This window comes from Peromyscus californicus, unplaced genomic scaffold, assembly GCF_007827085.1.
Source record: "Peromyscus californicus insignis strain IS unplaced genomic scaffold, ASM782708v3 Scaffold_3__1_contigs__length_106647218, whole genome shotgun sequence".
Classification (NCBI taxonomy): Eukaryota; Metazoa; Chordata; class Mammalia; order Rodentia; family Cricetidae; genus Peromyscus; species Peromyscus californicus.
This window is the reverse complement of record NW_026294551.1, coordinates 13,233,538-13,246,550: the sequence shown is the minus strand read 5'-3', so window position 1 is coordinate 13,246,550 and position 13,013 is coordinate 13,233,538. Positions and strand designations below refer to the sequence as shown.

At 44.0% G+C, this 13,013-nt stretch overlaps 1 protein-coding gene across 2 annotated transcripts in view; it reads left to right on the top strand.

Annotated features, from left to right (window-relative positions):
* Gna13 (G protein subunit alpha 13) overlaps positions 1-13,013 on the top strand; it is a 63,900-nt gene that overhangs the window by 22,673 nt on the left and 28,214 nt on the right. Inside the window, exon 3 of one of the 2 annotated variants that reach the window (XM_052756780.1) lies at positions 9,435-9,485. The exons of the other annotated variant lie outside the window; for it this stretch is intronic. Coding sequence (XP_052612740.1) covers positions 9,435-9,485 — 51 coding nt within the window. The remainder of the gene's footprint in view (positions 1-9,434; positions 9,486-13,013) is intronic. 2 annotated transcript variants of the gene reach the window in all.

Here is a 13,013-nt window from a genome sequence, read left to right as displayed (position 1 = left end):
GCTTTAATTTGCAGTTAAATGGATTTTGTGCATGTATTAGGAGCTGAAGGATGCTTCAGGAATTGTAGTTGGAATTTGGAACTGGATGTACATTGCACATTTATGTGGAAATGAGGATTTACTTCCTTTTGACCACAGGAGAGTGTATAAAAACAGTTTGACGTTGCTAGAGATTCAGTCGTATTGCTAGTAGTTGAGATGCATTTACCAGAGTATAAGCGTCTCCAAAATAGACTGTTTTGCCTTATAATTTTAGGTTGAACTCCTTTAAGAATAGAATCTACTCTTCCCAAAGCTAATTTCAAAAACCAGTGTTCAACAGCAGTGGTTAAAGGGTAGTTCTTGTCTAGAAGAAGAAAGTCCATTTCATCCCCATGCTCAGAAAATTCAGTAAAACTCTTGAGCCACTGAACTTGTATTTTGTATGTGAGCCTAGCCCTTAGTGGCTGAGCTATCCCTCAGCCCAAGGCACTGAACTTTTAAAGGCACATCAGAATACTCATTTCGTTGTCCCTCCCTCCCTCCCTACCTCCTCTGTCCTTTCTCTGTTGACACTGGGTCTCATTTTGTTCATTTTGGCCTCAAACCTGCAGAGGATGATCTTGAACTTCCTGATTCTCCTGCCTCCTTCCAAGTGCTGAGATTACAGGTGTGTGCCACTGCACCTTGGTGCTGAGGGTCAGACCCAGGGTTTCATGCATGCTAGGCAAAGTATTCTACCAACGGAGCTACGTTCCCAGATGCATACTGACTCTTATTTCTGACAAAATTCCTGGACATGGTGATGGCCAAATTCACAGGACTAAATTAAATTCCTCGTTGGCACTGTTAGACTTAATGTGTTTCCCACAAGGTAGCTGTTGAGGAGGAATTCAGTGCTAACTGTCTGGGCTTTGTGTGTTTGCCCCTTCCCTGTCCCACTCAGAATTTGCCCACCCTCAGAGTCCACTGGCAGTTGCAATGATTGAGTGTTGTCTCAGTTCTCTGGGTACTTGAAACTTGGCAGACAGCTGACTGAGCACTGTTGGTAGTAAATTCAGCAAGAATGGAGGAAAGTCCTAGAAATCATTAGTCTGTCTGTCATTGTTATTAATTGTCTTTTGAGGCAGGGTCTTGCTATGTAGCCCTGGCTGGTCTGGAACTTGATATATAGACAAGATTGGCCTTGAACTCACAGAGCCCCATCTAGTGTTTAGGTTGTTCCTTCTCTCTTCAACTCTGAGCAACTGTTCTCACGGAAAGGATAACAGTCTGTCATCTCTGGACAGTCTTGTTTGACTGCTGCAATCAAACATGACTTAATCAACTCTCTAGCAGTAAATGACATTCCTTGCTTGGATGACAGTGAACCAACCACATGGAAACTTTGGAAATAGGTGGAGTGTTTAGTCTGCAAGCACATAAAGAATACGTTGTATTTTTTTAGTTAGCTACAGTGTCATTACATAGTAAACACAGTACTTCATCATCTAACTTAATAACACAAATACTGATATTTTGATGTATATTAAAAGCATGGCATTCAAAATCCTCTTTTTTCTTTTTATGGTGCATATGAACTTACTAGTGTGTTTGTGCGAGAGGAAAAGGGGAGGTGGAGTAGAGTGGCAATATTGGTGCCATTTGAAGCAGTTTCAACTTCAGACTTGCTCACTGTAACCCTCAGCGCCCTGTGCAGCGGTACAAAGACAGGAGAGTGTTGCACATAGGCCGCCTCCACTGCCCCCCTCTGCTGCAGGGTGTGGAAGCAAGCAGAGATGCTAGACGAGTAAATGAGTGTGGCTGTGCACCACTGTAGCTTTATTTTTAGACCCTGAAATTTGATTTCATACCATTCCACATGTTAAAAATACTCTTTTCATGTTTTCCCCAATCATTTAGAAATGAACCCCAAAACAAGCAATGGGCTGGATTTGGCGTGTGGGCTACAATCGTTTGTGGGTAGACATCTGATCTTCAGTCTAGAAAAATAAAAATAATCCAATAGTTCTCTATCAAAAGTACTTTACTATTGTGGTTGAGTTGTTGCACACATTCTTTTCAATATTACTCTAATGACAGTCTTTGTTAAAGGCCTTGCTACATATTGCCAAACGAATTCTAGAGTAAAACATTTGTGTGTACTGGCATCTTGTATGTGGCAGTTCACACAGAGCCGGAAGGGGCATTGGATTCCCTGAAGCTAGAATTAAAGGTGGTTGTGAGCCTCCTAACTTGGGTTCTGGGATCCAAACTTGGGTCCCTGGAAGAGCACCAAGTGCTCTGAACCACTGAACCCTGGCTAAGGCTTTAAAACCTCTACTTCTCAACTACTTTAAGTAAAGTTGTCTTTTCCCTATTGGCATAAAGCTGTCAGTAATTTTAGTATGTTTTTCTCAAAGAATAGATGATTTCTTCTCCAGCTGAAATTGGTATCTTTCTTTTGTTGTTGTTGTTTTTTAGTTTGTTTGTTTTTGGTTTTTCGAGACAGGGTTTCTCTGTGTAGCTTTGGAGCCTGTCCTGGAACTCACTCTGTAGCCCAGGCTGGCCTTGAACTCACAGAGATCCTCCTGCCTCTGCCTCCCAAGTGCTGGGATTAAAGGCGTGCGCTGCCGCCGCCGCCGCCGCCGCCGCCGCCGCCGCCGCCGCCGCCACCACCACCACCCGCCTGAAATTGGTATCTTCAGAGAACAGCACACACTGAGTCTTGTCCTTTGGCTGTTTTCAGGGGTGTAGAAGAGCACTTGGAATTAACATCTTTCTCTTGAGCAGTAGGTGTCAAGTGAACTGGGTCTCTCAGTATATTTGCTTTATAGAAAGTACTTTCTCACTTAGGTTCTCAGCTTTTGGATTAACTTTAAACCTAGGACTCCTGGCCCATAATGTCTTTACAAGCAAAGACAGTACATTTATAATAAATGATTCTTGGGTATGGGAAACAGTGTAGCTATTTCCAGCTTAGGCACAACTTGATAAAGCTGATATGAAATAAAGTTTGTAGCGCCTCTCAGGATTTGAGATTTCAAAATGTAACTGAAGCTCACTGATGTACATTGACTTTGCCGATAGGATGTGTGGGGCTAGAATCAGGTCTACAGGCCACAGTGCCATTGTTTACATGGATCCTAAATGTTCACAAGCCAAAAAATACTAGAAGACTTGCGTGCCATGCTGTTCTGGACTGAAGAGTCTACCACAGAAAGTTACCTCACTGCTCTGCAGAGGAAAAAGAATTCGAGGTGACACCGTGAGATTCAAGTCTGAACCAGAAAATTGATTTCTATGTGAAATTTGATTGTATTTCTTTCAGTAGTAGAGAAGGGACCAAGAAAAGCTACCCAGTTTCAGGTTAGGACCAACAAGTCTTAACCTTGTAGTGTTTTTGTGTACTCCATGAAATCCTATATTGTATTTGTAGAGACTAAGCTGCATGACTCAGATAAGGAGACACAGAAGCAAAGTTCAGGTTAATAACATGACCTGTACTGAAAGGAGAGTCTAACTTTAAGACTGCTCTCATTGTTTCTCTGGCTAGCTTAGAACTCTCTGTAGATCAAGCTGGCCTTGAACTCATAGAGATCTGCCTGCCTGCTTCTGTTTCTTTCTTTGTCGTTATTGTCGTCTTCTTCTTCTTCCTCCTCCTTCTCCTCCTTCTCCTCTTCTTCCTCTTCCTCCTCCTCCTCCTTTTTTAATGGGGGGTGGTGGTTCAAGCCAGGGTTTCTTTGTGTAGCCCTGGCTGTCTTGAGACTTTATCTGTAGACCAGGCTGGCCTTGAGCTTACAGAGAGTTGCCTACCTCTGCCTCCCGAGTGCTGGTATTGAAGGTGGTCGCCACCACAGCCTGGCATGAGAATCTTAACTTTAAGTGTACTTTGTGCAGTAAAGGAATGATTATTGAGCCACTGAACTCTTTCCACTGTTGGGGAAATTGGGATCTAGGGAAGTTTGGAAACTTGGCCAGATTACTCACTCAGGGGTAAAGAAAGAACTCCGATTCCCTTCTTTTCCTTCACACCAGCATTAGAAACTAGAAGACATGAGCACTTCTGAGGTTGTTAAGAAAAAGTAGTTAGGGGCAGCCTTCTCCCAGCCCTTCATTCTTGGTTCACACATACTCTTGAAGGGGAGGGTGCCAGATGCCAGGCCCCCAGCACTGGACACAAACAGCGGGGACCATCAGAAGCCCTGGGCCCCCAGTACAGAGCTACTGCTGTGTGTCCATGGCCTTCATGGGTAAACTGCAGATTATGAACATTGTTTATTGTTTTATGTTTTATTTTATTTATTCATTTATTTATTTTTGAGATCATAAGAAGAGTTTTCTCTGTGGTTTTTCTCAATAAAATTTAAAAGCTACTGATAAAAATTTCTAGAACTCAAGGTGTCGACAAAAGTATCTTGAATTCCATGGCAAGACCTTGTCAAGGAAGAGTTGAGGGGGCAAACTGCCCCACCTCTCCAGCCCCAGCATATCCTTTTTGATTAGAGACAATTTTAGCCAAAATATGCCTTCCACAGGAATCACAGTGAATGTATTATGTCCTTGAGTAGATGTGGCTGAGATGGGAAGACTGGAAATAGAAGTCCATCATAAGTTCAAATGTAGGGGAATTAAACTGTTTTAATTTCAGAGTCCTGAATGCACAGAGGACTCTCCCTTACTCTTGTGTAGTGTCTGTAGAAGCCGAGGTTTGATAACAGTGCACATGACTTTTCTTTACCCTTCTTAGTTTTGAGATAGGATCTCACTACATAGCCCTGGCTGACCTGGTTTTGTCTGTGGTACCTGCCTTGTCTGTGATCGTTATCACTTGGTTTTCATGGGATTTTGAATTTCTAATAAATTCTAAACTGATTTGACCTACAAGATTTCAGATGAGTCTCTTCAGTCAGGTGTGGAAGCACTCTGCTGAAATCCCCGCCCTGAGACAGAGGCAGGAAGGTGGTAGAAAGTGTGTGTGTAGTTGTTTTGTTTTTAAGATTTCTTTTCATTGGGGCTAGACAGATGTCTCACAGGTTAAGAGCCCTTGCTGCTCTTTCAGAGGACCCAGGTTCAGTTACCAGTACCCACGTGGCCAGTTTCCAGCACTCTCGTGATAGCTGACAACCATATGTAATTCCAGTTCCAGGGCATTTGACACTTCTGACTTCTGTGGGTACTGCATGCATATGGTGTACTAACATACACACAGGCAAACTCACGTACACATAAAATAAAAATAAATCTTTTGTAAGATTTATTTCTAATTATGCCTGTGGGCATATGCATATGAATGCAGCAGGAGGCTGGAAGAGGGTGTCAGATCCCCTGAAGCTGGAGTTACAAGAGGGTGAGCCACTGCATGTGGCTGTTGACTGGTGCATGCAGGTGCTGGGAATCAAATGTAGGCCTCTGGAAGAGCGGTATGCACTCTGAACTGTTCAAAGTATTTGTAGTTCTGAAAATAGCGTGATTATTTCTTCTTCTCCTCTTCCTCCTCCTCCTCTTTTTCCTCCTCCTCCTCCACCTCCTCTCCCTCCTCCTCCTTTCTCCTTTCTTCTCTCCTTCCCTCGTCTTCCTCTGGCTCTCACTGGATATCCCTGCTTGCTGGGAACTTACCCTGTAAGGAAGGCTGGCCTCAGGCTCGTGGCAGTCTCCGGCCTCGGCCTTTGGTGCTAGGGTTATAGGCTCTAGTTACCTCACTGCTGTGGTCACCTTTGCCCGTTTTAAGGAGGTAATGTACAGCTGAGCTAAGCCTCACAGATCTTTGAATCAAGATGTGCTGTAGAATTCAGATCTTTTTAATGACAGCAAGGTAAGACCAAGTACATACAGACAGTGACGACAGCTTTTGTTTATGAAAACATTTAAATAATTTAACCATATATGATAAGTGACTACAAACCCTGACATTAACAGGGTTGGGCTTTGCCACCGTGTGAGTATTGTACCACATTTGGAAGAACAAAAGTTAAAGAATGCCTTGAAGCTCAATGTTGTAGGCTTTGACTTTATAATCTACTACTTCAGTTTAGCATTTACTAGCACAATTTCATATGTGGCAGTGATATCAAATAATTATATTTGATAATGTAACATTTTAGGTTTAAGTATACCTAGATTCATTACATTTCTTTCCTAATTCTGTGTGGAAAAATAATGTTCCAAATTTTATTGTTGTAATTGGCACTGAATAAATGGCATTTTATAATTGTTTGAGACAGGGTCTCGGGTATCCCGGGCTTGCATCAAACTAACTCCAAAGCCGTTGGTTATTGTGGACTCCTGATCCTCCAGTGTGGGCCATCACTCCAGCTGAAGTGTCCTTTGTATGCATCCTTTTGTTTGTGCTGAGTAAATTCCTGGGGACAGACCAAAGACCATTAAAGGTTTTATGGGTCATAATGTTCCTGACTTTGTCAGAGTTTTGTATGGATTTGTAATGCCACTAGGATATGTACTGTTTTCTGTAAACCCTCTCAAACAATAGAGTGGTGTAAGTATTTACTTGGAAGGGAAGGAAGGATGCTGCTTCAGATAATACTCATGTACTTGTGGTGAGGGTATTCTGACTTTCATATATCTTACCTCCGAAAGATTAGTAGCCCTAATGCTTTTTATGTAGTTGAATTTTCACTGTTGGATGTGGAGATCTTTTCTTTTTCTTTCTTTTTTTTTTGGTTTTGTTTGGTTCTTTGAGGCAGGGCTCACATAACCCAGGCTGACCTTGAACTGTAATGTAACTGAGGATCACCTTGAACTGGTCCTCGGGCTGCCTCCATTTCCCAAGTGCCAGGATCACAGGCTGTGCTTTTATCTTTGTCCGGATTCTCTATTGAAGAATGAACTCAGTGTTTCACCTGTGTGAAACGAGGAAACCAGGAGAGCTTAGCAGTTAAAGCTGTTTAACTCTGCCCAGAAGATGACCGTGGGTATAATTGCAGAGGTCCAGAAAGTTGTGTACTTAGAGCTGTTTATCTGACATTGTCACCAAAACTGCCAGGCGGCAGCTCATTCCTGTCATGTCAGAACTCAGGAGGCTGAGAAGTTCTGCTGTGACTTCAAAGCCAGTGAATGAAATTCTGCCTCAAAAAAAAAAGAAAGAAGAGAGGGGGGAAAAGAAATATTAAAATTGTTTGTTAAAAGTGAAGCCCCTGCCTCAAGAAGAGGAAGGGTGGAAGGAGGAAGGGGTGGGGCGGGAGGGAGGAAAGAAGGAAGGAAGATGAAAACTGTTTGTTAAAAAGATAGAACCAGGCCGGGCGGTGGTGGCGCACGCCTTTAATCCCAGCACTCGGGAGGCAGAGGCGGTGGACCTCTGAGTTCGAGGACAGCCAGGGCTACACAGAGAAACCCTGTCTTGAAAAAACCAAAGAAAAAGAAGAAAAGAGGTAGTTCTCAGGGCTGGAGAGCTGGCTCAGCAGTTAAGGTGCTCACTGCACAGCCACGGGGAGCAGTTGGTTTTCCAGCACCCGGGTGACGAGGTGTCCCAGCTCTGAGCGGGCCAGAGACAGGAGGACCTCTGAGGCTTACTGGCTTCCAGCCTAGCTTAGAAAATTCAAGCCTCAGAGAGGACTAGATGGAGTGATAGAGGACACCAGCGCAGGGCACAGGCATAAGCACCTGTGCACACATGTGCACATACACTCCCAGAGACACAAACTTTTGTCTATTTAGTGCGTATGTGTATGTGTGCGTGTGATACATATATAGCATATGTGTGTATGTGTGTGTGTTATATCTGTGGGTGTGCGTAGTTCCTGCAGGTCAGGAGCCAGTGGCACACTCCTCATTCTTTATACTCTGAAGTATCCGTTTTATAGCCCCTTTGTTTTACCCTTACTAGGTCCTTGGATGCAAGTTGCTATGTGTTCCCATTTAGAAATAGAAGAAACAGTAAATAACAGTTACAAATGACACATCTGTATGTATGTTCAGTTCCCCACAATTGTGTTCAGTTCAGCTGTAGAAATCTCCTTAAAACTGAAAGGTACCTTCTGGAGGATTCTGTCTTGAAGCAAATAATTCAAGCACTTCAACTGCTCTACCTACCGTGATGCTTACTTAGTTGCTTTGCTGTGTGTTTTGAGAGGTTGCTCGAGGGGATGGATGCTACCCAGTTTGAAAAGGGAAAACTTGGGGCTGAAGAGATGGCTCAACACTGGCTGCTCTTCCAGAGGACCCAGGTTCAATTGCCAGCACCCCATCAGGCAGCTTACAACCATCTCTACCTCAGGGAAAGAGCAGCAGATCAGTATGTAAGCCTCAATCCATACTGGTCGTGGTCTTCATCAGCCTGTTTTTGTGGCCAGAAGTGTTTGTGGATGTGATACACAGCCCCCAAACCATGACTGGTTTCCCTGAAGACCACCCTAGATTGAACAGTCAAAAGACTCGTGCTCAGTCTTCACTTGGAGTGTCTTTCTGATGAATATGTATGGAGACAGAAACAGGACGATTGTCTGAAGAAACTGAAGGACGACCAGGCTTCTTCCGAGCTGCTCCAGCCACCCTTCTCGGGCCATGCTACTTTTGCCTAAAGGAATGACTGGCATTTGGATACTTGGCCACCCCACTATTTCAGGAAAATGGGTTTTTGTTGCTAGTCGTACAAAGCTCAAGCATTCAGCTGAGTATAAGAATATAGGAAACCCGAATCTGTCCACCACTGTGAGTGCAACAGCCTCCCACAGACTTGTGATAAGATTGATGCAATTGTTGGCAAATATGGTTTTCAATTCTGTATAATGAAACATGCCAGTGTTTGATAGCTTTGCATAACTTAGTGATCTGCTGTGTTCCAAATGGCCAGTGTCAGGTGCTACTGAACTGTGGCCAGGTGAAGACCTATTCAGAGTGCAGGACAGACGGGGCCTTCAGTGTGGCAGGACCTGAGAAGCTCTTTGTTAGGGTTTCTAGGCCCATAGGGACCCAGCCTTCAAGAAACCAGGCCTACCAAATTTGGTGTCATAACAAAAGTCCCTACAGTGACCTGAAAACTTGCGCAGTGACAATTTTTGTAGTGCTAGACATTGTTTTCCTTTCCTTCATTCAGGCTAACCCATTGTCACAGGTCAAGTGCAGGAGCACGTGTCTTGCTGTTATCCACTAAGCAATACCACATGTAGCAGCCTCTGGTGGGCTTCTTATCGGCTGTTTGTGCATTTGTTTACTGTAGTGCTGAGGACTGACCCAGGGCCTTGTCCTGCCTCGGCTGTACCTTCAGCCCATTAGAAGTGCTTTAAAGTTAGTACTTACCAAAGTTTCCTGGTCTCCTGTTTGCTCTCCTTTCCTTGTCGGAGCCCAGAGTCTCCCTTATGCATCCTGGCCTGGCCTTACACTTGGTGGTCCTCCTCCTTCAGCTTCCCTGACTGTGACTAAACAAAGGGTGTTTGGACCAAGTGTACAGCCCCACAATACAGTGTCAACTGTGCAGCAGCATCTAAGCCCTTGTAACTTTGTTTTCTTCTTGGTTTCAGGGTGAGTCTGTGAAGTATTTCCTGGATAACTTGGATAAACTTGGAGTACCAGTAAGTTTCAAAGCTACATTTCTGGTCATTGATACTTGGAAGCAGTAATCGGGATAGCATTGCTTTATCTGGGGGCAGCTTGTTAGGAAAGTTAGAGAAAATACTAAGCCTGACTTTTCTTCTGCTTCTAGTGGCAGTGGCCTGATTAATAGCTACAGACACTGACACATTTCTTAATTTTTTTTCATCATGAAAGAGATTTGTGTTTGAAAATGAGTTTGCACATTATCTGTTATTTTTCAATCTTGTTGGGTTTCTGTAACAGAAATAGAGCAGGGCTCTTTTGTATGGGAGTCAGGGAAATGGGGCTCTATTCTCGAGGCCTGCTGAAAAGACTGAGGTGAGAGAGAGTGTCGTGCTTGGATGGTGACTCTGGTATCTTCCCAGTGGTTACCCCAGAGCCCGTGACTCAGCTGGGTTGAGGCCTGCTCCTGGCTTTCCTGTACTCAAGGCAGGCAGAGAACGCTACTGTCCGCTCCCTGTATTGGCAAACACCCAAGAGTCGTTGGAATTAAGGTTTGCAGTGCTTAGAGCTGTTGCCCTAGAGGTAATTTGTTAGTCATCAAATCTAGTGCAGCTGGCCTTTCTTCCTCTTAGATTTCTGGTGTGTTAAATGAGCTTCTGGGCTCTGAGGCTTCATGTTAGAGTGCTAATGAAAAGCACAGAGCTAACCTGCTGCGAGTAGGGAAGTAACATTCTGAGTACTTAGGGCACGGAGGACTGTGCTTTTTTCCCCTAGCAGGTTCATTTTCACATTTCCCTTATGTTTTTCTAGTTGAATTTGCCTGCTGGGTGTGATGGCACACATCTATAATTCTAGCACTCAGGAAGCTGAGGCAGGAGGATCATAAGTTTAAGGCCAGCCTGTTTTAAAAAACAAAACTAAATTTTTAATTGCATTTGTATTTTTTTACCTGTTTTCCCACATAGCTATAAGTATCTCCCAGAACTTGAGTTCTTTATAACTTACTTTGTACACATAATGCATATAACTGGAGAGAAACATTAGGGAATCGTGTATGTAGAAGGGGATACATACCCACGTGTGTGTATGCTAGTGGGGTGCCTGGGCTTGGTGCTATGTGTCTTCCTTGGTTGTTTCTTGCCTTGTTTGAGACAGGGTCTCTCCATTTGTCTATGATGGCTGATGAACAGCCCAGGGATCCTCCTGTCTCTACCTCTCCAGCTCTGGGATATAGGTTGTGTTCTGCTAACACCCACCTCTTTGATGTAGGTGCTAGGGATCCAAACTTAGGACCTTAGGCATGTGCTGCACGCATACACTTTACCAACTGAGTTTACCTCCTCAATCCTGATCATTTCTTTAAAATTGATTTATTTTTATTTTTTGAGTATGAGTGCTTATCTGCACGTGTGTATGTATGTACACTACCGTGCCTACCTGGTGCCCCAGGAGCCCAGAAAAGGATGTTAGTTTCCCTGGAAGTGGAGTTACATCTGTTATGTGGATGTTGGGAACTAAAGCCGTGTCTTCTTCAAGAGCAGCCTCTCCAGATCCTAGACCAGGCTCTGGTTTGTTGTTGTTTGTTTGTTTGAGACCAGGTCTCATTATGTAGCCGTGGAACCTGCTTTGTAGACCAGGCTGGCCTCAAACTCACTGAGATCTGCCTGGGTCTGCTTCCCACTTGAATTAAAGGCAGGCACTAACATGCCTGGCTAATGATTTTTTTTTTTAAGAGTGCTTTCTTACAGTCTAAACAGAGCTAATTTGATCGGTTTTTTCTGTTTTTCAGTTAAGTTTTTCTCTAAGCATACCATTCATACACATCCTCATTTCATTGTTGCTGGGGTTCTGTTGTTTGTTGGGTGGTATTTTGAGGCAAGGTCTCTTGTAGCTGAGGCCAGACTTAAACTTACTATGTAATCAAAGATGACCTTGAACTCTTCCTGACCTTGGCACCGCAGGCTTGCCTAACACAGCTGCCATCCTCTTCCTGTCTGCATCAGCCCTTGCTTCTTTGTTACATATGTCACAGTTGATAGTTACTTTGTCTTTTTCTATTTTGTCATGAGGACCAGGACTTCCCATCTTGATTGTAAGAGTTAAGTCCCTGGTGCCTAGTGACAGTGCTTCACAAAGTGAAATAGCTTGTAAACAATAGTCTGGCCAGGCCCAGCTGTGTATAGTCGGGGTTTAAACGCTGGGCTGAGAGGAGTTCTGCAGCCCATCTAGAGTACAGGAGATAAAGCTGGCTGTGCTGCATTTTATCACCGTTCTGTGAACTTAGGACAAGTCATAGAATCCCATTCGCTTCTCTCCTGTTACAGCTGCAGAAACCCTACTGTGTGTTGAGTCCTTGGAAAGGCCTAAAATTCATTCAGCTTGTAAAGTCACAGTTTTCCATCCTCCTTGACTTTGAAAATGTTTTGACCATGAAGATAAGTATTAAAACTGCTCCTGTTTGAGTATTGCCAAAAAGCCACATGACTTGTGGAAAAGTACTAGCCTGAGAAAGAGAACCACTCAGGGCCTGTGAGGAAGTGTGCCACTGGGGTGCAGTTGCTCTCTGCTGCAGCTAGCAGCTGCCTTTGTTCAAGATCTTGTTTCCCTGCTCACAAGGCCTGGAAAGCCACGGGGCAGGACCTGCAGTCCCAGCATTTGTAAGACTAAAGGAGAAGAATTGTCAACAAATTCCAGATCAGCCAGGACAACATAGCAAGACTCTGCCTTAAACATGAGTGTGCCTGCACGCGCGCGCGTGCACACACACACACACACACACACACACACACACACACACACTCGAGTGTGTGTAAATGTATAATCCTAGCACTAAGGAGGCAGAGGCAGGAAGATCATCACAAGTACAACGCCAGCCTAGTCACTTAGTGGCCACATGAAGAGTTCAGGAAGAGCTAACAGTCTTGGCAGTGAAGCTCTTCCAAGACAAGTGTGCCAGGTGTAAATATCCTCCAGGTGTGAATGTCCTGTTTCTCAGTAGAGGTACTGGTGCTCAGAGTGCATTCTTCATCAGTAAGAGCTGCTTGAACCGTTGCCTGGAAACAGACCAGCCTATGGTTCAAAATGCATATTGTTAATCACTTGTGCTAGGTTAAGTGTTTTTCCACATGCATGACATCATGGAGCTTATTCAGCATCATGAAGGAGGTGTGTATAATGAAGAAGCATTTGTAATGAGAGTAGGTCAGAACCAAGCATGGGAAGTTAGCCTCATGAATTACATTCTCAGATCTTCCTGTTTTTAGAGGGGTAAGGAATAGCATGGAGATGCATGGGGCAGTGAAATTATTCTGGCTTGACCTAGGAGTAGGTACTAGTTGGCAGTGTAGGAGAGTGAAGTTAGGTGGGAGTTCCATGTACATGTGAGAAGTGTGCCAGTTGTGGAGTCTCACACCTGTAATTCTATCACCTGGGAGGCTGGGGCAGGAGAATCGAAGGATCTCAGCTAGAGGCCAGCCTGAGCTACTAGTGAGAACTTGTCCTTTTTTTTTTTTTTTTTTTTAAATCATTTAATTTGCACATCCATTATTGCTACTTGTGGACTC